The sequence below is a fragment of the Cyprinodon variegatus genome, unplaced genomic scaffold (genome assembly GCF_000732505.1).
Source record: "Cyprinodon variegatus isolate N-32 unplaced genomic scaffold, C_variegatus-1.0 Scaffold21, whole genome shotgun sequence".
Taxonomy (NCBI): Eukaryota; Metazoa; Chordata; class Actinopteri; order Cyprinodontiformes; family Cyprinodontidae; genus Cyprinodon; species Cyprinodon variegatus.
The window spans coordinates 2,289,038-2,313,354 of NW_015150474.1; the positions used below are offsets into that span (position 1 = coordinate 2,289,038).

General features: G+C 37.8%; 2 protein-coding genes across 5 annotated transcripts; both read left to right on the forward strand.

The window, feature by feature from the left end:
- Positions 1-73: 73 nt before the first annotated feature.
- rtf1 (RTF1 homolog, Paf1/RNA polymerase II complex component) lies at positions 74-15,806 on the forward strand. 4 transcript variants are annotated; one of them, XM_015390459.1, is made up of 18 exons: positions 74-391; positions 2,507-2,617; positions 2,713-2,863; positions 5,912-6,110; positions 6,329-6,446; positions 6,614-6,728; positions 6,808-6,946; positions 7,022-7,199; positions 7,303-7,385; positions 10,728-10,815; positions 10,904-11,011; positions 11,119-11,196; positions 11,290-11,411; positions 11,544-11,601; positions 12,591-12,668; positions 12,910-13,014; positions 13,390-13,504; positions 14,819-15,806. In XM_015390459.1, the coding sequence occupies exons 1-18, from the start codon at positions 314-316 to the stop codon at positions 14,923-14,925; spliced, it is 2,031 nt and encodes a 676-aa protein (XP_015245945.1). In that variant the 5' UTR covers positions 74-313; the 3' UTR covers positions 14,926-15,806. The 4 variants fall into 4 exon arrangements, with proteins under 4 accessions (XP_015245945.1, XP_015245929.1, XP_015245937.1 ...); XM_015390443.1 differs by having other exon boundaries at positions 75-391; positions 5,909-6,110; XM_015390451.1 differs by having other exon boundaries at positions 75-391; positions 5,909-6,110; positions 6,329-6,443.
- A 1,637-nt stretch (positions 15,807-17,443) lies between these two features.
- On the forward strand, positions 17,444-24,090 carry golga5 (golgin A5). Its single transcript, XM_015389923.1, has 13 exons — positions 17,444-17,639; positions 19,412-20,059; positions 20,174-20,371; positions 20,461-20,680; positions 20,775-20,898; positions 20,979-21,182; positions 21,712-21,882; positions 22,610-22,738; positions 22,825-22,923; positions 23,021-23,243; positions 23,381-23,480; positions 23,559-23,622; positions 23,697-24,090. The coding sequence occupies exons 2-13, from the start codon at positions 19,420-19,422 to the stop codon at positions 23,772-23,774; spliced, it is 2,250 nt and encodes a 749-aa protein (XP_015245409.1). The 5' UTR covers positions 17,444-17,639; positions 19,412-19,419; the 3' UTR covers positions 23,775-24,090.
- Positions 24,091-24,317: the final 227 nt, after the last annotated feature.

Consider the following 24,317-nt stretch of genomic DNA (forward strand, 5'->3'; position numbering starts at 1 on the left):
CTAATGCATCTGCGATTCTGGTCCTGACTGAAGCACTCACTCGTTGAACTACAGTTCCGATCCCTTTTCTGTGTCTTTGTGTCCATTTATGTCTATCAAAAGCAAGCTACTAGAATGTAAAAAAAGCAATTAATAAAATAGAATCATGCTTTCATTTCAACATTTCTACATTATAATCGTAGCTTATTAATGTAAAACCGTGCGCGCGCATGCTCAGTTTTGCCTTTGAACCAAGAAGCCAAATAGCATCGGAGGCTACTTCAAGCGGTTAGACGACACAGGCGCAGCTAGTAGGTTAGCCGCGTAGTCAACCATGGTGAATGTTAAGAAACGGAAACGAGTAATTGACTCCGACTCTGAAGATAGCGGTAGCGATGACAATTTAGATCAGGTAGGTTGCTCATTTCTCCCCTCTTTGCTTCTTCCGCTGGCCTCTGAAAGTAGTCAACAATTTGGTATAAAGCTAGCGGATGCTAACGGTTTACGATGTGTTTGGCCTCGGTATAAGAGGCATAAATTGGGCCTGTATTACTTTTACACTCTGCGTAACCTTATGTTAACCTTCACCATTCTTTGTATATACCGTATTTAATAAAATGAAGCAGTTTTTTGTTCTTATGCCACTAAGAGAATCATTGGTTGCAAAAATGCTAATGGTAATCATGCAGTGATATTTACCGCGCCATACACCTTCTAATGATTTCCAGTCTTTAGCTATGTGTCTGTGGGCTGATGGATCGGTTGTTAGTGTGTTTAAGGAATAATAGAGGGGGAAAAGCATTCAAATTAAAGCTGCTAAAGAACCTAGTTTGGTTTAGCTTAAACAGTATCTGCTTAATGACGTCATGGGCTGGGATCTGAAGATCTATTTCTGTGTTGTTGATAAACAAGAGCTGGCAGTCTAAAATGACAACACTAATAGCTGTGCATGCAAACTGGAAACTTCTTATATCAGTGCATATGTGTTCTTTTTACAAATGACTAAAAAATGTCCAAAGATGGAAAAGAAATACTAGTCACTGTTTCAAAAGCTGCACATAATGGTAAAAAAATGTCTTTCAAAGAATAAGCTGTAACAAAGAAACCTGAAATCGTTTTCCTGTCGTTTTTAACACTTTTGAAATTTGGATGTACAAAAAAGTGCAACTGCTGACCCAGTTCACTGACATCTGATTGTTGTTTTGTTCAGTCAAATGGTTGGACCAGTCACCCAATATTATCCTGCTTTTGAATAACTAAAAGTGTATCTTCCTTTTCATAGGTGAAGTTGTTAAAATGGGGATGAAACCACGGCTTTTATTTTTTGTTTGTTTGTTTGAATTGGGGTGCTTTTGGGGACAAAAAAAATAGGCTTTAAAAAATTGGCCTGGAAGTTCAATGAAAAGTTTCAAGTAAATCGAGAACGTTTTATTTTTAAACGAAAATCTTCTCAAGATCTGTGATAATCTGTGTCTATTTATTAGAAAGATCTAAGTAGATCCAGATTGACAGAAGTACAAACAGCTCTACTACTGACTATTGCTGTTAGTTGTCGGTTGCTGTTTTTTTACAGGGTTTATACAGGAATGAGTAACTCTAATATAATGCTCTTAGAAATAATTTTAATACCATCAACAAGTACCCATGACAGCCATGAAGTTTTATAATTTTCTAGCCACTTTTGTTGAAATTAGCATTTTCCAATTATCTCGATTTTTCTCTGCCTTTCAGTTTATCTCAAGTATCTGAATTGATAATGTATTGGATTCTAATGCACCAACTTATCTACATTATGAAATGCCTCAACAGATCGAGGTGTTTTCTATAAGACCAAACCATCTATAAATAATTGACAGCTACTGTCAGTAAAAGGCAGAATTTTTCTATTGGTGTTGGCCACACTACCTGTTTAGAAAGCTTTGAGCCTTCTGACGAGTTTTCAGTTATATTTTTTGTACAACGACATTAGACTTGATTGATAAATGCTTTTTAAAATGCTCACAGTGCATTCATTCACTTTGATGTAGTGACGTCCCCATATATATGGGGTTAACCTGTAGAAGAAACCATTTCACATTTATTTACCTCCAACTAACAAAGAATAATTGATAGATATTTTTGTTGTTATAGATACATTTCTGCCCCGTCGTTCGATGTGGTGGCATCATTGTATACTTGTTAGAAAGCACTGATTTCAAAGCTGCAAAATCCTTAACGGTACCTTTGGTTCGAAGTCCACTTTTGATATTCCAGAGAAAGTTTCTGAGTGATCAGATTTTAGTCCAGCTGTTTGAGATGTAGAATAGCTCCACACAATACCTCAGTCACGCGTCCGTCATACTCAAGTATCTTCCCTGATTACAGCTGGTGAGCTATGTCTCGTTAGCAGTGGGAAGGCTAACAGCATTGATAATTTACAGATTAAGCTTTTTGTGCTTGTTTTATTCTATAAAAGAAGAGCTATTAAAGGCAAGCTTATAATGCTCATTTGATTCTAAGATCCATAGCTTCGTTTTTTTCGCTTCAGGAGTTGTTGTCCCTTGCCAAGGGTAAGAGGGTTGATTCGGGCGAGCAGGATGAGACTGTGAACAAACCAGCAGCCTCCACAGACTCTGAGACATCCGACAGCGACGATGAGGTAAGATTGAGCTCAACTGAGTGGATCGGGATTCTGTCTTTTTGAGGTGGGAAATGGTAAATAAGAGAGAAAATGTTTCTTTGTTTTTATTTCAGTGGACCGTTGGTGGCACCAAGGGCAAGAAGAAGGTTAAGCCGGGGAAGGGTTCTGAAAAGAAGAGCGCTTCGAAAAAGAAAGTTAACAAGGCGACGGCATCTGGCAGCTCTGATGGCGACAGCTCAGCGGACAGCTCTGCTCCAGAGGAGGGTAAGATCCCAGATTTCCTTACAAAGGAGGGACTTAAAGTAAAAAAAAAAATCATCTATTGAATTTTGACCTTTTATTTGGTCAACTACTGAGGTTTCAGTGTAGGTAGGTTTCTGTAGAGTGAAGTCTAGATTATATATGAACCTGGTATGGCAACTGGCTGGGATTACATGACTCACTCTTCCATCTCCTTTATCCCTGGTGGCACAAGGACATATCTCTTCAGGATAATGTTAATTCGTCTTTGTTTTTTGTCTCGCACAAAAACAAAACTCGATTCACACTAGAGGTGCAACGAATAGAGATTTTATCACGTTGCCAAACCTGTTTTATCTGGTTGTGATTTCTCATCAGGAACTATGTCGATAATAAAACACTTTCTCCATGCTTCTTTAAAATAGAACAAATGAAATCTCTGTATCATTAACTAACTACAAAGAAAACAACAGAGATTAGCTGTTTCTCATATGGCTGTTGAGTGTGATAAGACAAGATAGTCCTTTTTTCCCCCCACACGATCTGTTTGACAAAAATACATTCTGTTTAGCATTCAATTAATAGCTTAATTTATTTACTGTAATTATACAGGACCTAAGCAGCCTTGTTTGATATGACTGATCATTAAGATGGTTGTCATTTACATTTCTTTAGCATCTCATATTAGCACAATTAGCATTGTTGGAGTACCAACTTCAAACACCAGTTCTTGTTTATACACTTAAGAAAGGTAGCAGCTCTTCACCTAAACAATGAGCTCCCTAGTCTTCTGACACCTCCTGATCTGTTTTTTTTTTCTGTGACAAATTTGAATATTTTTTAAAAGGAGAATAAAAGAAATATACAGGTGCTGGTCATAAAATTAGAATATCATGAAAAAGTAGATTGATTTCAGTAATTCCATTTAAAAAGTGAAACTTGTATATTATATTCATACATTACATACAAACTCATATATTTCAGATGTTTATTTTGTTTAATTTTGATGATTACAAATGACAACAAATGAAAATCTCAAATTCATCATATCAGAAAATTAGAATATTACTGAAGACCAATAAAAACAAAGGATTTATAGAAATGTTGGCCAACTGAAAAGTATGAACATGAAAAGTATGAGCATGTACAGCACTCAGTATTTAGTTGGGCCTCCTTTGGCCTGTATTACTGCAGCAATGCGGCGTGGCATGGAGTCGATCAGTCTGTGGCACTGCTCAGGTGTTATGATAGCCCAGGTTGCTCTAATAGTGGCTTTTAGCTCTTCTGAATTGTTGGGTCTGGTGTATTGCATCTTCTTCTTCACAATACCCCATAGATTTTCTATGGGGTTAAGGTCAGGAGAGTTTGCTGGCCAATTAAGAACAGGGATACCATGGTCCTTCAACCAGGTACTGGTAGCTTTGGCACTGTGTGCAGGTGCCAAGTCCTGTTGGAAAATGAAATCTGCATCTCCAAAAAGTTGGTCAGCTGCAGGAAGCATGAAGTGCTCTAAAACTTCCTGGTATGTGGCTGCGTTGACCCTGGACCTCAGAAAACACAATGGACCAACACCAGCAGATGACATGGCACCCCAAACCATCACTGACTGTGGAAACTTTACACTGGACTTCAAGCAACGTGGATGAAGTGCCTCTCTTCTTTTCCTCCAGACTCTGGGACCTTGATTTCCAAAGGAAATGCAAAATTTACTTTCATCAGAGAACATGACTTTGGACCACTCACCAGCAGTCCAGTCCTGTTTCTCTTTAGCCCAGGCAAGACGCTTCTGACGCTGTCTGTGGTTCAAGAGTGGCTTGACACAAGGAATGCGACAGCAGAAACCCATGTCTTTCATACGTCTGTGTGTGGTGGTTCTTGAAGCACTCACTCCAGCTGCAGTCCACTCTTTGTGAATCTCCCCCACATTTTTGAATGGGTTTTGTTTCACAATCCTCTCCAGGGTGCGGTTATCTCTCTTGCTTGTACACTTTTTTCGACCACATCTTTTCCTTCCCTTCGCCTCTCTATTAATGTGCTTGGACACTGAGCTCTGTGAACAGCCAGCCTCTTTAGCGATGACCTTTTGTGTCTTGCCCTCCTTGTGCAAGGTGTCGATGGTCGTCTTTTGGACAACTGTCAAGTCAGCAGTCTTCCCCATGATTGTGTAGCCTATAGAACTAGACTGAAAGACCATTTAAAGGCTTTTGCAGGTGGTTTGAGTTAATTAGCTGATTAGAGTGTGGCACCAGGGGCCATCAATTTTGAACCTTTTCACAATATTCTAATTTTCTGATATGATGAATTTGAGATTTTCATTTGTTGTCATTTGTAATCATCAAAATTAAACAAAATAAACATCTGAAATATATGAGTTTGTATGTAATGTATGAATATAATATACAAGTTTCACTTTTTAAATGGAATTACTGAAATCAATCTACTTTTTCATGATATTCTAATTTTATGACCAGCACCTGTACAGTAAGCTAGTTAGCTCCCTGCTATCTACGTAAATACTCTGTTTTAGAAGTTTGCTCCCGATTAAAAAGCCTATGTAGGAGAGTAGTTTGTTTTGCTTTCTATAGAAGCTTAATACAACTTCATACTAAACCATATTCCACACTGTAGTCTTAATGTGATCTGGTAGTGCTTTGGTGTGGTGTGTTCGATAATCGAGAAAATGGATGATGTTTTTTTTATTCAGATGGAAGAAAACATACCAGGAAATACCATTTAATCTTTATAAAATCTTTATATTTTAAGTTGGTTTTCTGTTAATGGTATAGAAAAAATATAGTGAAGTATTTTATTAATGCTTGATAAATTTCAAGTAAATTGCACAAATTGGATCTTAAAAAAAACAACCTTAGAAGGCATTTTTCTGGTATTAATGACAGTCTGAGGATTTTCCATGAAAATAAAGCAAACATCAAATGAACGCACTTTGTCTAACATTTATTGTATGTAAAAAAAATTTTTGTTTGTGCCTCGGCTGAACCAAAAAGGTGAAAAATTACCACATAAAAAATAAATGTATGGGTTCCTTTAGATTCTTTTCTTTTTTTTTAGGAGAGGTGTCAGATTCAGAAAGTAACAGCTCGTCGTCTAGCTCAGACTCTGACTCCTCAGAGGATGAGGTGTTTAAAGACGGTTATGATGACGACTTGATGGGTGATGCTGAGGACAGAGCGCGTCTGGAACAGATGACTGAGAAGGAGAGGGAGCAAGAGCTGTTCAACAGAATTGAGAAGAGAGAGGTGCTAAGAAGACGGTAAGTGCTAACATTCAGTCTCTTTCAATGTTCCAAATAATCCAGAGCAATTTGATTTTAGGTGGTGCCACTGTTTCTCTTTAAAGATATGCTAACAATTAGCTTTGAGGTTTACATTTTATGGGAACAATCACATGAATATTCTTTGCAATCAAAGTCTTATAAACATTTGTTTTGGTACTTAACATTTTTTTTGACTAAATCTGTTTGTTTTAAAGGTTTGAAATTAAAAAGAAGCTGAAAGATGCAAAGAAAAAAGAGAAAGAGGAGAAGAAGAAGAAGCAGGAGGAAGAGCAAGAAAAGAGGAAACAATCTCAGGTTCAAGACACTCAGGTGGTGGGTCCAGCTTCACTAAAGATAATCACAAGAACCCTTTTAGATTGTTTTTTTTTTTTTTTTTATCCACTTTTTAGGGTGATTCTAAAATTAAATAGCATAGGTTTTGTAGTAAATGTTTTGCAACATAGTTCTGTATGGTTTTTTTTTTTCTTATTTGTGTTCAGGTGTCTATGTCACACAATAAGGAACGGCGATCCAAACGTGATGAAAAACTGGACAAAAAGTCCCAAGCCATGGAAGAACTAAAAGCTGAACGTGAAAAGAAAAAAAATAAAACAGGTCAGTTTGCTCTGAGCACACAGTGACCCTGGGATTTCTACTTTTTAGCTGTAAAAGCTGACTTTACTCCTCTCTGCAGCTGAACTGCTGGCTAAAAGAGAGCCCCTCAAAACAAGTGAAGTCTATTCAGATGATGAGGAAGAAGAAGAGGAAGATGACGATAAATCATCTGTTAAAAGCGACCGAAGCTCACGTTCATCGTCTTTTGACGACGATGAGTACGTTTTGGTTTTTTCCTTAAATCCCAAACTTTTTATGACTTCACACATTCACAATCTGTTTTCTTCTCCCAGAAAAGAGGAGACTCCTCCAAAATCACAGCCTGTTTCGCTCCCTGAAGAGCTCAACAGGGTCCGTCTTTCCAGACACAAACTGGAGCGCTGGTGCCACATGCCCTTCTTCGCCAAGACAGTGACAGGCTGCTTTGTCAGAATAGGGATTGGGAACAGCAGCAGTAAACCAGTTTATAGGGTTAGCTCCGTCACTTCATCTTCTACTGGATACCGATGTCCTGCTTTGTGTCCCTGCCAAGTCCACAAGTAAAGTTTTTATTTCTGTTCTGTTCCCTCTAAAGGTTGCTGAAATCGTGGATGTAGTAGAAACAGCAAAGGTTTATCAACTTGGATCAACGCGGACAAACAAGGGATTACAGTTAAGGTACGTTTCCATCGAATGCTAAAGATTATTCTCAGAAATGGATCACTTTTCTGAAAGTGGTTAAATGAACACTGGAATTTTGTCACGTCACAGCCACAAACCTCATTGGATGTTATCTTATAATCCTAAACCTGTGATTGCCTCACAGGTTTTGCCTGATTTTACGATAACATTTTGGATAAAAAAGCAGCATACAATGTTTTCAGGTTCACTATCATGGTGTAGATCTTCTTCAGTTTATTTTCATTAACAAGAACAGGATACGTATGTTTCACTCTTGCTTTATTTTGCCTAATTGAATAAACAGGGCCTCCAGAGTCTGTTTCCCAAACAAAAGCAAACAAAAATTATGTGCCTTATATTTCCTATTAAGTTTAAAAATCGTAAATCATATTTAAACCAATTTGAAATGTGGAATAAGGCCACACAAAACCATCTTAAAGGCTGCAAACGGCCACATTTGGGAAACTCCTGTGAAAACCAACATAAAGGAGTAGATTTTTTTCAAGTGGAAAGAAAGCTTTGTGGTTTTTAAAAGGATTTTACATGGAAAAGGCTATTTTATGTTTTAGGATTTACTGCCATCTAGGGGTCAAATTGGGTATTTAACAAAAAATCACTGTATCCTATTTGAGGTCAATGTGTTTCTCGTGGTCACCACAAAGACCACATGGGGTCCACTCAGAGTCTTGTGAGACTAGAACAACTTTCCAGTAAGTTTGAAATTTCATTTTATTCTGTGGCTCCTCTTTTTTAATCATTTATAGAGCATTACAAAAGGACAATGTCTAAAATAAAATTAGAAATGAAAAGAAACTAAAACTGTTATAATGTACGAAGTTTAGGTGAACGCTGACCCTTGCAGTTAATGGGTCAGTATTGGTAGCCCTTCCTATGGCTAAGTACCCTTGAAGTGACCCCTGTCCTACATGGCCTCTTCCTCGGACACGTATGACAGCAGTAGAAGTAACGCTGTTTTAAAAAGCCTTGTAACCACTATGTAACCACGTCATCCAATACTTGATAGTTTAAACTTGAGTGAGGAGGTCTGTAATTTCTTAAAGGAGAAGTTCGGTTTTTAACACTTTTAGCCCATTTTCTGTAGTGTCCAGGATAAAATCGAATGATCGACACCAAAATTTTGACAATTGGTCCTGTCTCTGCTTTTTGGCTCATTTAGAATCACCCCCTGGCTGCTTTAGAATGGCTTCCATAGAGCATGTCCGATAATGTCCTTAAAACAACCTTAAACGTTCTTTTTTTTAAATATGCTACTCACCGGGTCGTCAGCGCTGTTCAATGACGTTCCAAAAAAAGTTTCGTGAAGAAAAAACGTTCCTGTAGTGTTTTATTTAGCATTTTGTAAATCCCATTGAGTTCTGTTGGAATAGTCAATATTCCCCTGCCACCGGAAACAGAAATGGGGCCTGTTTACACAGTTGTAGTCTTTTCGCTTCACTCTGTGTACTCCGACGTCGAGGTGCTAACGTCTCTGTTAAACACTTTAAAAAACTCTGAAAATGGAATACGAAAGGTGGATTCTTGATTCTCGACGGGAATATTGACTATTCCAACAGAACTCAATGGGATTTACAAAATGCTAAATAAAACACTACAGGAACGTTTTTTCTTTACGAAACTTTTTTTGGAACGTCATTGAACAGCGCTGACGACCCGGTGAGTAGCATATTTAAAAAAAAGAACGTTTAAGGTTGTTTTAAGGACATTATCGGATATGCTCTATGGAAGCCATTCTAAAGCAGCCAGGGGGTGATTCTAAATGAGCCAAAAAGCAGAGACAGGAGCAATTGTCAAAATTTTGGTGTCGATCATTCGATTTCATCCTGGACACTACAGAAAATGGGCTAAAAGTGTTAAAAACCGAACTTCTCCTTTAAATATCGCAAACTGTTTTGCATTACTTGTATGATTTTGTATTTACTGTGATAAAAAACTGCTTTTAAAGCTACAAACCAATGTAGACCTACAGTTCTGTCCCACTGTTATGCTTTCTATGGTAACAAGCAACATTGTTTAATTAAACCGAATGTAAAGTGTTAGCTTTATGTTAGTTAAGGCAGTACAATTCACTTACTTGATAAGGAGAAACATGGAAACTTCAGCATCCCTTTTAAAATCTTTCTTCTTCATTAGCTCCCTCCACCTAGAGATGGCTTTCTCGTTGTCCTTGTTAAATGTCGCCGGTTTTTGTCTTTTCTCAATCACACTGAACTGCCAGAAAAGGGAAAAGGTTTGCTATTCTGTGCGTTAGTACTTTTCTATCCCTCACCTGTGTCCGTACTTCCAAAATGTTAGACTGTTATGGCGCTTGGCATACGTGTGCCCAGCTTTATGTATAAACTAATATTAAATTCTTCGCTTATAAAAAGAAATCTACTTATTAGTGGAGGTAATATTACACCAACAGCAACATATGTAAATGCCGTCATCGATGGCAGGCAGTTAAAACAGAAACACTTCCGCAGTAACCCTTTATCCCTCTGTTGTTTTGCTGCAAATATAACTAATAAAGTCTTGAGAGGCTCTGCACATCTAGAGACATGAGATGTTTTCAGTTCTGCTTTTAAAAGAGCTGAAGCTCAGTCGCTAAATTATCACAGTTTGAACCCATGTGGCTCTGGAAAGAAATTGGTAAATATTTGCAGCAATGTATGCGCTTTTGACAAGCAGAGCGTGTAAAAGGTTTTATTCTAAAAAAAATAAATAAATAAAAAGTAGGAGGAGCTTTACACAGTTAGAGGGAACCGCAAACCAAGCCTGTGAGCTGTTAGATCCACCCTGGAGGTTAGCAAAGGTTCGAGACTTCAGTGACTTTTAAAAAACACTATAAATGTGTCTTCTTGTGGCTTTCTTCCAATGTTTGATTCAAGTTTGGTCCATATAGGGCAGATTTTTGGAATCTCATAATTGAACTCTTGACCTGAGCTGTGGCTCTGTGCTGCTCCCTCAGAGCTACCGTGAGCCTCTTAACTGCAAAGTTAAGCTCAGCCTGCCTCCTGGACTCTTCTGTTCCAAGACAATTAATTGAACCACATTTACACATGATTTTATGTATCATGGACTTCTGGATCCATAAAAAAATAATTTAAAAACCATTTATCTTTCCTAATTGTGTTTTAATGTGTTTTATTTACATAAGCACTGCTGTCATGTATGTAAAAGAATAACAAAACCACAAAAATCAGAACAAAAACAGTGAAGTTTGTTTAAAAAAAAAAGGAAAAATGCTTATACAGGGCCTTGTTTTTAGAGCCCTTTGATAACATTTTCTTATTCCGTCCCTCTCTAAATAAAGGCTTTATTCTTGTGAATCTTCTCTAGGCATGGGGGTGACACACGAGTGTTCAGACTTGAGTTTGTATCAAATCAAGAGTTCACAGAAAATGAATTTATGAAATGGAAGGAGGCGGTAAGTTCATCTTTAGATTGAACAAGCTTAACAGGAATGCTGGACACGTAACGTTTAAACCCTCTGCTCTGATCGTTTGTTGATGCAGATGATTGTCGCTGGGATGCAGGTACCAACTCTGGATGAAATCACCAAGAAGGAACAGTCCATCAAAGAAGCGCTGAATTATAAGTTTAATGATAAGGACATTGAGGATGTGAGTCTCTTAATCAGTTCCAGTGGATTTCTGCCATCTTCTGCAGTAAACTGAATCCCCCCCACCACCACCACCACCCCCGTAACCTTTCTCCCAATCCCCCACAGATCGTTAAGGAGAAGGACAGATTCCGAAAAGCACCGCCTAATTATGCAATGAAGAAAACACAACTACTTAAAGACAAGGTAAAATAAACGCAGATGTTCGATTTTTGACATCAAATTCTAAAGACCATCTTCCTAAAAATCTTTTTTTATTTGTATTATTTATTAATAAAGGCTATGGCAGAAGAAAGTGGTGATGGAGAGAGAGTAAAAACTATCCAGGATCAGCTGAATGAGCTGGAGGAGAGGGCTGAGGCACTGGACAGACAGAGGACCAAGAATATTTCAGCCATCAGGTACAAAGATATTTAAACTGTATTGATCCAGCTTAAGTGCAGGGATTTACCTCATTAGTGGTGTTTTTTTTGTTTTGTTTTTTACTTACAGCAAATAAATCTAAACTATAATGTATTATTTGTGTCATCCAGCTACATTAATCAGAGGAACAGAAGCTGGAACATTGTTGAATCTGAGAAAGCACTTGTGGTAAGTTTCCAGTCTGTTGCATTTACCATCTTTTCATTCAGGGACGTCTTTTCATTTGAAATCAAGAAGAAAGTTTCCAGTACCTAATGAAGCATTCAAGGTTTGAAAGACAAAGCAAATTGTTAAAATTCAGATTAAGATTTTATGTATGTGTCTGTGTGTGTGTATATATACACACACACAGACACATACATACATACATGCACATACATTTATATCTATATATATTTGCATCACGTCAATATTGGTATTGACCAACCAAAGCTGCAATATCAGTATTGTATCAGTTATGGAAAAAGTTGCATCAGGACGCCTCCATTAGAGATTGGATGTTTTTGGAGCCAAACAACCGACCCAGCTGAAAATCGTCTGATTGCTCGCTGGATGATTCCTTGTTGCATCTTTGATGCAAAAGAAAGTAAAGTCTGTTAAAAAGAAAAAAGAAATGTGCTCTTCATTTTATTGTGAGTTTTTCTCATTTAATCAGAATGTGACATTTCACATAACTGCTCAGTGTTTACTTTATTGAGATTATATTTTCTATTCTAAGTTTTTCTATTTAATTTTAAAAAAAGATTGTTGTTTTTTCAAATATCTTTGTCCATTTGTGCCTGGTATGTTTTGCTTTTTTGTTAAATATTTAAAGATTTTCCTTTCCTTTAGATTTCATATCGTACTGAGAGGTTTAAAATTAATGTGACTCATCTAAGCAGTTTCTTCTTTGTATTATGAGTCTTTTCTGTCCCAGCTACCTGTCAGATTTTACAGGTAGAGTTCCTCTTTGCTAAAATTACCGAGAAAAAAATCTGAATCAGATCCTCCTGGACTGATCTGGACTTTGTGTGACCAGTCAGAGTTCTGTACCTGGGTTTGGAACTGGATGTCAAAAGCATTTGGTGTTTTAAAATATTCATAGCAGTTTGTCATGTTGATATTTTTTTTGTTATTATAATTTAAAAAGTTTTACCTTTTTTTTCTTTTCTTTCTAGGCTGAAGGCCAGAATTCCAAAAATCAACAAATGGACCCCTTCACACGAAGACAGTGCAAACCAACCATGGTGTCAAATGTATGTCTTTGATTTTTGACCTGGTAGTGCAATTTGATTTAAATAGTAGCAATTATAAGTGTAAGTTTGTAAAACGGGAAGAAAGAATTTAAGAAATTGATAACATGTGTTTTAAGGGGAAAATAACAAATATTACCTGGTTGATTTGTTGGGCTATCTGCTGGTAACAGTAATGAAGTTGGCTTTATGTATTTAATACAGTGATTAGCTTCTGCTTATTTTTTGGATCTTTGTTTTTCAGGCCAGAGATCCGTCGGTCCATGCAGCTATTCTCGCTCACCTGAACCAGAAGTATGGCTCAGGGTCAGGGGGTGCAGATCCTGCTAGTGCAGACAAGAACAAAGTGGTAAGCAGGAAATCTTAATACATGTGAAGTTATATATTAGTTGTTTTTTTTATTCGACACATTTAGAAATTATTAAATTTAATTATTAGATATTTTCCTGATAAAATCTAATAATATGTTAAACAAAAGATTGTTGATACCAGATCTTGGCTTAAAATATGTTTAAGCTGCAGGATTTAGTTTAATTAAAAATGAATTGAAGTGATAGACATTTATGTTTTCAAAAGAAAGCATTTGACTATTTTTGATAATTCTTTAGTTTCAATCATGCAGTATTATAAAGCATTACCATTAGTGGTAATCATCAGAACTTAGAAAGCTAAACCAAACAGCTTTAACCTAATATCTCACTTTAATTTGTTTGTTTTGTAACAGGGCCAAGTAAACCCTAAAGACAAAGATGTCCCCAAGCCAACCACTGACCTCTCAGAAGACCTGTTTAAAGTTCATGATTTTGATGTTAAGATTGACCTACAGGTTCCTAACGCAGGTGAGATGATTTGTTTTACTCATGTCTCGTGCTGAACTATGAGTGCCTTGCAAACACATTCAGAGCTCTTGACTAGGCCTGTTACAATAAATCAACTAATCCTCTGATAAAAATGAATCAGAGGATCCTTTTATACAAGCTCAATAATTTCCATCTGCAGGCTTGCTTTCCTTGTGTCTTCCTCTCTTTCTACTAAAGATGGCTAAGGATGACAAAATGTTTCACTTGGTTGCATTGCTCTCCACTCAGCCCTCTCCTATCATTTCCTTGCCAAAGTAGTTGTAGCATAAGAACCTAGTGATTGAAGAAAAGCAAGGCAGAGAAACGCTGGATGAGATTTGGAAAAACAGGGAAACCCTTTTAAAGCTGAACATGACAGCTGCAGTGTGGGAGCACTTGAATTTAAAACCACAGACAATACTGTTTCTCATGATGATTTCTGGGACAATGTATTGTCAAGCAATATGTGTTATCGTGACAGGGGTCTCTACCAGTTTTTCCTGTCTAGAGACTTAAAATTTCCAGACAGAATAAGAACATTTGCAAAAGACTTTTGCCACAGATCCCTCATTTTATTTCAGTTTAGACTTGGATTAAACTTTCTTTATACTTTATTGTGCTTTTTAATCTACACCGTTTCTTTGTAGTTCTGACTGTAGGCTTTGGCTGGTTGTTTATTTGCAGAATGTCCCTGAATCTCTACTCCATTTACCTCTCATCAAGTTGACTAAAGAAAATAATCCCGTCAGCTTAATCCAGCCACCATATTTCATTGTTATGATAATATTTTGCATCCTGGTTTTCTGGTATTAATTTTGGTTTCATCTGAATAGACCAAATTTTTCCACGTTAACTGTCTGCCTCCTTATGGTTTGTTGCAAACCCCAAGTGAAACATCTTTGGACTTCCTTTTGCATTTTTTTAACTGTTTTCTCTCTATTCAAATAATTCTATTTTTCAGATTTTAAACTTAACCTTGCTTTAAACCTGTCCACAGCTCCCTGCCTGACCCATCTGATCCATTCCGTAATCTCCATGTTTTGGCCTTCAACTCTATTTCTATTTTGATTTATTTTCCCTGTGGAATCTACTTCCTAAATGGCTAACTCATGAAACCAAATGGTTGTACTAAATTTTAATTAAAGGGTGTCAGAATACAGGGTTTTAAATGTACACCTATTTTGTACCATGTAAGTGTTTGCAATTATGCCCAGTTAGGCGTTTATAACTAAATGCATGTTGGAATGTTAAAATATGGAAAGTTCTTTTGCAAGGCAATGTGAGTATAAATGTCTTCCACACATTTTTCTACAGAAGCGAAATCTCTCTCAGTGAGCTCCAACGCCCTGCCCGTGAAGGACGGAGCTCCCCGTCGGTCACTTAACCTGGAAGACTACAAGAAGAGGAGGGGCCTGATCTGATTCAGGAAGCTCTTCACGCCGGAACCACACTTGCATGTGGATGTGGGTTTATGTTTTGTTTTTTGTTTTTGTTTTTTCTGAGAAAGAGTATGATTGTTTGGGTGAGTGAGAGAGTGCGAGCGCATGAGTGAGTCCAGAAAAACGTGTTTGGAAAGGAACAGACTCTTCATCCAAAACGAGGAATAAATTACTGATGTAATAAATGCAACAAAGATCACCTTTGGAAGAAAAATGTCCAAATATATGTTGTTCTTGCATTAGCCCCAATGAGCTGTTGTACCTTTTTTTTTTTGTGCTTTACTTTTTATTTAACCTCTGTTTTCCCACTTCCAACTCAAGTCTGATAAAGATGGCACATTTGGATTAATACATCAGATAAGGACACTATCTTAGAAGACTTTAGTTGATTTTAATTACTGAACATCTGATGGAGTGAGTCGCTTCCCCTCTCCATCACTCAGACAATGTTATATACCTTTTACCTGCCATAAATGTACAATCATCAGCCCTTAAAGTCCATCCTGAATTCGAACAGTTTTGTGGGTTTTTGCCGTGTAGATGATTGTAGTCTGATTCCAGCATAGCATGGCCATCCATGCTGAAAATGAAAAGTTCAGTATATGTGGGCTGGACACTTGGGACTTTTAAGGTCTCAGAAATAGATAAACAGAGGAACTATTTTCTTTAGCCTGGTTATAAAGGTGAAGCTTAATTTCTCTTATCTTGTTTGGTTGTTCATGGCATTAACTCCTCTGCTGTTGAACTCCCAGAGCAGATTCTCCATGTTATCGATTGTGTCAATAGTCGGTTCTTGTATTGATGTGGCATGCCCTGTAAATATGCATTTTCAAGTGAGTGCAGAAAAGAATAAAGAGGCACTGTTTCATATTTTATTGTTGTTGTTTTTTTTTTTTTTTTTTTTTTTTTGTTTTTTTTTTTTATACCTAAACTAAGTTTGTTGAAGGTAGTTGTGAAAAATTAAAATCCAAATGTTGCTTATCATCCAAAAGAAAAGTGCAATTTTTAGAGGGCAACAAGACCAAAGATAACTAAAAGCCATTTAGTATTTTTATTATTGTTCAGGACTTTTTGTAAATGGATGAAAGTTTCAAAATTGAACATTATTTTTAACATTTTTATATACAAATAATGATAAGTTAGAAGCTCAAAGGTTCTGCTAAGTTGGTTTAAAAGCTAAGATTTTATTTTTTAGGCGCATTATACACTGAGATAGATATGTCTTAATAAATATACCTGATTCACTTCCTCTGAAAATAGAAGTATCTATAAAAAAAAAAACATTTGATTTTGAACACAGAAATATCAGGCAAATTAAAATTATGTCCACATGTTGTATAACACACTGCAGGATAGGCTTGGGGCTCGTTTAACACTGATTTGTATCAATGCAATCTGCCATTAAGGCTATACTATTTACAAAAATGCAGCACAGATTAGCAGGGGAGTCCTTGCAAGAGTGGCTCTAAGACTAAAGAGATTCTTGCTAATATAGGTGGTGCAAAAATAAGAGAGGTGAAATGGTTAAAAACAAGAAGAAATTCAGAAGGTGTAATAGCTCATCAGTGTTAATCAAATGTGAAGAAGAGCAATTACCTAGTAAGGTTTCCATTGGTTATATTAAATACAATGTAAAAATATACAATCCTCCACCTCGAAGATGTTTCAAATGCCAAAAATTCTGACATGTAGAAGAAGCTGTATGGAAGGGAAAACAACAATGTGGAAAGTGTGCTGGAGAGAATAAATATTGAAAGTGTGTGGGGAAAAAAGTAAATATTTAATGCTGTAACTGTGGTGGAGAACAGACTGCTGCTTATGGCAGATGTGAAGTGAGCAAAAGATCTCAAGAGATCAGAAAAGTGAAATTAGATCTCGGAATAACTTATGCTGAAGCTGCAAAAAGAATCCCATCCATTTCAGAAAGACCCACATCAACAGTGACGCAAATGAAAAGTGCAAAACCTTTGGAGGAGTGTCATAAAATTGCAGAGGATTCATTGATTGCTAAAAAGAAGGATTTTGTATTTTTCATGGCAGAAGTTATAATTTGCAGTGCTCAGACAACAAAGGAAAATGAAAAAAAAAATAGAAATAATAGTGAAAGCTGCAGAAAAGTATCTTGAAGTGAAAGATTTAAAGTGGGAAACAGTTGAAAGTATGATGGAAAAACGAGTTGGACCATCAGCAACTGGCAGCAGGACAATAACTTAAAGATAAATTAGAAATGATGAGGACGAATTTTTAGTATTTGTTATTTATTATGTTGGGTTAAACAGTTTGGAAAGTTGTAATACATTTTTAATTAATTAATTCTTTTTTTGAGGGGGGCGGGCTCCTTGTTTAACTCCTCACCAGTTGGTGGCGGTAGTGTAGTGCACTTTAACTACCGGTAGTTTGCCAACCGCCGGGAAACCTTAAAGGAACAACAGAAAAAAACTTGCTTCAAATGATTTGCTCCCCTCCCAATATGGCGAACGAGTTGACGTTTGACTGCAACAATTCAGGCAGGTGGGTCACTTCCGGGAGCAGTTCCTGGTCCACGTATGGAAAAGCTCACAAATATCCTCTTTGACAGATAATGACATTTGACTGTGTTTATCCAAACGAACATCCCCCCTGATGTATAAACATTAAAAAAATCATCGATATCCAGGAGACTGGAGAGCTAGCAAGCAGCGACTTTTCACCAAACGGTACGTTTGAATATTAATTTTGCTAGCTGCTTAGCCTATTAGCTTTAGCTTGAAGTGTAACTCTCAAGTACAAGTTTAATAATTTGCTGCACAGCTACCTGCTATGCCGTTTATTATAATTATACATGTAATTTCTGTGTATTTATACCTTTTATTTATTCTTTAAAATATACCTTATGGAAACAAGTAAGGATTAAGGTTAGCATTATAGCTGTGAATAATTGGTGTATTACAAAGAGTTTGTTCTGTATGGCTGGTTTTACTGAATTTTAAAGACTTAACACATCTTTTAGCTAGGACACTGATGTGTTTTAAAGGTTGGTCATTTGTATATCTCTACTTAAACGTTTAGCACACAAATTTGCATCATATCTAACATTAAAGACTTTGATTCAAAGATTGTATTTTATTTGGATTTTTCAGTGATCCTTAACAATACAAAGTGGTTAAAAAATGAAATTAATGGGTTTAAACGATGTGCTTTGCTTATATCATATGCTCCATAATTAAATCTAGTTCAACCAGGGCTGCAAGTACTGATTATTTTGCACATCGATTAATCTGTTGATTTTTATTTTCAATTAATCGATTACGGTAATAATTGGATAGCAAAAGATTCTTTAAAGAGCACTTTTTGTGAAATGAAACCAGGTGCAACTGAAACTTTCCACTTGAGGAGTTCTGGATAAAGCATGTTGACATAAGAGGAAGATTTTGATCTTAAATGCAAAATTTTTACATTTTTTTTTACAACTTTGGTATAATTGCTGTTCAAGGAGGTTGCTATGTCAGCTAAAGGCATGTTTTAGAGTCTCTAAACTCCAGTTAACAATCTCAACATAACAGCTGTTAAGTGAGGGCCTCAGAGGCCACAATCTGAGAAATATTTGATTCATTAAAGTTATGGTATGATGGTCATCCTATCCAAGACATGACCATCCAACAAAACTGCCAGCGAGGCACTGAGTTTAATTATTAAAAAGCAGCTAGTGGAGCTATGGCAACTCTGGAGGAGCTGCATATGAAGACAGCTCAGGTGGGAAAGTCTGTTGGTACTATTGAATGGGAACAGGGAATTCAAATAAATTCAGTAATAATTTATCAATCCCAAAGGGAAATTCAGTTTTGGTGCAGCCTGTCCAAAGCCGAGGCTTTGTTGCCATAAAAGGCGCTGCCCTTCTGGGAGCTTGTCAAAAATCATGGAAGAAAAGCTGTTGAGGGCTGCAAAAAAATTGGGGAATAGTTTCAAAATCAAGAAGGATAATATCCTCAGACATATACAGTTGTGATTGAAAGTTTACAGTAAAATAAATATAAAATTACTAAAGCAATAATATATAAAATAAAATTCAAAATGGAAATTATGACATTGATTTTGAATATATAATTATGTATATAGGTATACATATAAATCAATGTCAGCCCACTGCTCCCCAAGGGGATGGGTTAAATGCAGAGAGTGAATTGCGTTTCTTTTTACATGTGACAGTGTAATGACAATAAGGTTGAATTATTTTCTTAAAGCATTTTCTTATGTCTGAATGAGAATTTTTCAGAATTAACAGCAAGACTTGAGGATTCTCTTTAGCTGTCTGTTAAATCTGATAGAACTTCAGTTTTTTTTTGCAAAAAACAGTTTGTGAAACATTTTGCACTTAGACTACCGGTAAATGACCTGCACCTCTAACTGCAGGGAGAGATGACTGTATAAAATAGAGAGTTTTCCAATTTTGTAATGAGGAAGTAAAAACTTTGTCTGTTTGTTCTTTCAGGGTGCAACATGTCTTGGTTTACTGATTTGGCTGGAAAAGCCGAGGACTTCCTAAATAAAGTGGACCAAGGAGCTGCTACCGCCCTCAGCAAAAGCGAGGCAAGGACATCCTCCTTTTCCTCTTTGCATGGAGAGGAACTGGCTGTAAAAAATGAATACAATTCCCCAGCATACAAGACTGAGCCATCTGACACGCATCATGCCTACCCATCCTCCCATGAAGCGCCAAATTACATTTCTGCTGTAGCCGGCAACATTAAGAAATCCAGCGCTACTCTCCTGGCTGGGACGGCCAATGTGCTCAACACCCCCTCCGGGTCAAACCCCGCCAAAACGTCGGCAGGCTTTGTGAGGCCCAAAAAGAGTGAGCAGGACGTGGATGATGACATGCTCTTTAACTTCCTGAACAGTTCGGACCCTCCGGAAAGCACCAGGAGGGATTCCAGGAGAGAGTTTGTGAAAGCCGTGGCTCCGGTGATGGAGGTGCAAAGCCCAACGCCGCCTCCTTCGGTTACTCCTCACAGCAACCTCTCAGCTCCTTCCACGCCTCCTTCTACACGCGGGGTGTCAAGGGCCTCAAGCATGAGCTCTCTTTCTGCCCACAGCATAAAAACCTCAGAGGAGAATTCGTCTAAGGAGCAAGGTCAAGGTTGGTGCTTGAAAACTTCAAATAAAAAGCTGCATTATCTCTTTTTTTGCATTTTTTTTTTCATGTTTCCAATATTAATACCTTTTATTTTTTCCTCTTTCCTCCCTATAACAGACACACCTGAGAGTTCTGACTCTAGCTTAGCTCCCCCGCAGGAGCCCACTAGGATGGAGCCCATGGTACCCACAGAGGAGCCGCAGAGCCAGATCCTGTCCAGCCTTCGCCTTGAGAACCAGCTGCTCCGCAGCGAGGTGGCCTCCCTCAACCAAGAGATGGCCTCAGTTATCCAGAGAGCCAAAGACTTACAAGATGGTGAGTGATACAGAGCACATAGAAAGGCCTTAGCATTCCACTTCTCTCCATTTTTGTTTTTACACTGCTGCTCTATCGCATCCCTCTAGAATTGAACCAGGCCCGCCTGCGAGCAGATCGGTGGAACTCAGAGCAGTCACAAACTGACCGAACACTGAGAGAACTTCGATCACAGGTTGACGACCTCACAGAAGCACTTTCGGCCAAAGACGGCCAACTGGCGGTCTTAAAAGTCCGACTCGATGAAGCCGATCAGCTACTGAAATCTCGCAGCTTTGCACTGGAGGAAGCACAGAAAGAAAAGTCGAGGTACCATTTTGGTCATTGCTGTTTGAAATTAAAATCCTGTTAGATAGGGATTTTTTCCCGTATTTAATTTTACTTTTTCTGTGTGTGTGGGTAGAATCATGCAAGACCACACAGAAGGGAGCAGCATGCACTCCCAAGCTCTGGAAAAGATACAGGAGAGGCTGCGGGAAGCAGAGCTTTCTGTCAGGAGGGAACAGGACAGCTATCGGCAGATGCAGGTAAACACTGTCGACAATTTTGGATGGAATTAATGAACACATAAAAAAAATCAACACTCATGAGTTTCCTGCTCTCAAAGAGTGAGTACGCTGACCGGCTGGGCAGGTTAGAAGCTGAGAGGCAAACCCTTGCCGAGACGGTGATGGCGGCAGAGAGACGAGCCACAGACGAGAAGCTCAGGGTCGACGACCTCCAGCAGCAACTGAAAAGCGCCAAAGCTTTAGCTGAGTCTGCCAAGCAGGAGCTACAAGATTACAAGCACAAAGCTTCACGCATCCTACAAGTAAAGCTGAGTTTTGGCCTTAAAGGAATAAAATACACACAGTTCCATGCTCAGGATTCACAGCCTTTGACATTTTTTCGTTTTTATCTCATTAGAAACACACATTTAAAGTTATACCCATTTCTGTTTAAGTATGTTTGTAGAATGACTGCAGTGGCCCTTTTCTCTGCTCCCATAAATGAAATATAGCAACTCTAGAGCAGCTGCTGAGATCCACTGCTCAGGTGGAAAAATGTAGCATCAAGGTGGCTGTTATTTGTGCACATCACAGTCAAAGTCGGTGTATAAATATAATGGAGAACCTCTGCAAAGACTGGAAAACAAAGAATCAAAGAAACAAATTTTAAAACCAACCATCATTTTGTTTTCCCTCTAAAGCGTTTTATTGGTCGGTTACATAAGATGATATGAAAAGATTCCAAGGGTGTGGATCCTTCTGCAAATATTCATATGCAACGTAGCATTTTTATATCTCCACATAAAGTTTGTTTAAAATGCTTTTATCTGTTTATCTGCTTCTTTTCTTAAGTCCAAAGAAAAGTTAATAAGCAGTTTGAAGGAGGGGTCGGGTCTCGAGATTGGAGATGGTAGTGGGACCATGGCTCTGGAGCTGGAGGAACTTCGTCATGAGAAAGACCTGCAGAGGGAAGAGATCCAAAAGCTGCAGGGGCAAGTGGGCGCTCTACGGGCAGAAATTCAGGTGAGCTTGTTATATGGTTGTATGTTTTTGGACTTGGGAAAACTCTCTGATTGTTGCTGCTTTTGCAGAATGTTTTCAGATCCTTATGGAGAGAAATTAGTTTCAGTATTACTGAAAGTAAATAACATTGTTTAAAAAGGAAGCTTGAAGAAAACGCATTTAAAAAAAAATGAAACTTTGCTTATTAAAAAAAAAAGAAAAGGTTTTGAGAGTCAAGGTTCAGCTTGTATTTTACAAATGGCATTTTTTCTCAGAATTTGCCTTATTCTCAAATCCTGCTACCTGTCTGCACTTCTAAGTGGTCTGTTCATGCCCCAATAAAAAAAGGCTGTTGCTAAAGCAGAGCAGACTTTCTATTGGTTCTGTGCCCAATAGAACTGCTGTTCCATCCTCAAGAGTAGAGCATTAAATCTATAGATCTGAATTTGTAGGTGATGCAATATGAAAATTACTTGAAAAGATAAAATCTGAAATATGCTGTGTAAATTTTGATTCAAATTTTGCATACACATTTTAATTTACTCTCAAAACCATTTTCTTTTGAAAGCTAAGTTTTCCACAGTTCAGTTTTTGAAATGCATTTTCTTTTAATGTTCTTTTCAATAATATTACAACAAATTTCTCTGCATATTTACCCACTTGTAACTTCTGCCTAATATGCAATTTTTTTTATTCTGTGAGAACAAATGTTTTAGTTATGAAACACAAATGTTTTTTTTCTATATAGGATCTTGAGACACAAGCCCTGTCAGAGGCAGAAGCTTGGAGGGAGCAGCAGGTCCATCTACAGGAGCAACAGGCTATGCAGAATCGAGCCAAGCAGGAGTTAGAAGCTGAGGTGGAGCGCTACAAGCAGGTAGGTACAACCATGTTTGATGATCACATGAAATACAACATTGATTGGGTGGTAATGTTTGAAATATATGTTTTTCTGGCATGCAGGAGCTGCAGTACCTTGAGGATGAGAACCATCGGGCCAAACTGAACCTGCAGAGCCGAATCAAAGACAGAGAAGATGAGATCCAAAAACTCAGGAATCAGGTCTGCTACTTTTCCTTCACAGAAAGAAAACAATGAGATTTTAGTGGCATCACTAAAATAAAGCAGGGTTCTTTCGATTTACCTGTAACTCTTTCAGTTGACCAATAAGACTCTGAGCAGCAGTAGCCAGATGGAGCTGGAGAATCGACTCCACCAGCTGACAGAAACACTGATCCAGAAGCAAACCATGCTGGAGGCTTTGGGCACTGAGAAAAGCTCCCTGGTCTTCCAGCTGGAGCGTTTGGAGCAGCAGCTGAAGAACGCTCAGGGAGGGCAAACTGGAGGCCCAGCCATCAATATGAGCGCTATGGAGGGCCCAGGTTGGCTTTCTTTGCTTTTGTTACATTACAATTTTACAGATAATAATAAACAGCTTTTAACATTTTATTGCTTTCTATGTTTAACCATAATATATTAGAAAATAACAATTTTTTTGCTAATTTATAACAACTATTAGGGACCCGTCAAAGAAACACACCGGTTCTGTTCAGTGAACAGGAAAGCCCAGGCGTTTATGGAAAAGTGCGGAAGGCAGCCAGCACTATTGATCGCTTCAGGTAAGCCTGAATTTGACTCTTTCCTCAGCTGTGATTAAAATATTTTCTCCTTAATTAAAATATTTGTGCGACCGACAGCATAAGACTGGGAATCTTTCTGAGGCGCTACCCCATGGCTAGGCTTTTTGTCATCCTTTACATGGTGAGTGCTCATTGAAAACATTGTTTGCAGATTGGTCAAAGATATTGGAGTTTAATCCAATCTTCTTTCTTCAGGCGGTGCTGCACCTGTGGGTCATGATTGTTCTTCTAACTTACACACCAGAAATGCATGGTCGCCCCGATGGAAGATAGAGGAAGACTTAACATTTCAAGTTTGAGATGTTTTTCTAAGGCCTTCGATGAAAGGAAGCTGCTGGATAATGGGCTCTGGGAGCTGACTGTCCCCGTTTTGCACAGATATGCTATGAATTGATGATATTCAGATTCATTGTTGGTTTCTTGGAGTAACAGCTGAATTTTGAAGTTAATACGTGATAATAAGTCATATGCTTTGTTGGTTTCCTGGAAATGACCTGACATTGTTACTCTTCTCAAAATACTTTCCTCCTTTTCCCTTGAGAGATTGTATGTAACACTATGTATAAAAAAAAATGCTTTTAATAAACATGTAAGATTAAAAACCATTCAAATGTCTCCTAGTTTTGCCTCAAATTACTAAACCTTCTTTATATGTCCAGTGCTTTGCAAAAGCATTCATTCATTTTCCTATTTGTTTTGATACAATCACTATTGTTTGGTTGTTTTTATATTAGTACAGTAATGTAACAGGGAAGTGAAATGATTCTCAACATTTTCCCAAAGAACTGGAAAGTGTGGGATGCATCTTCATTCACT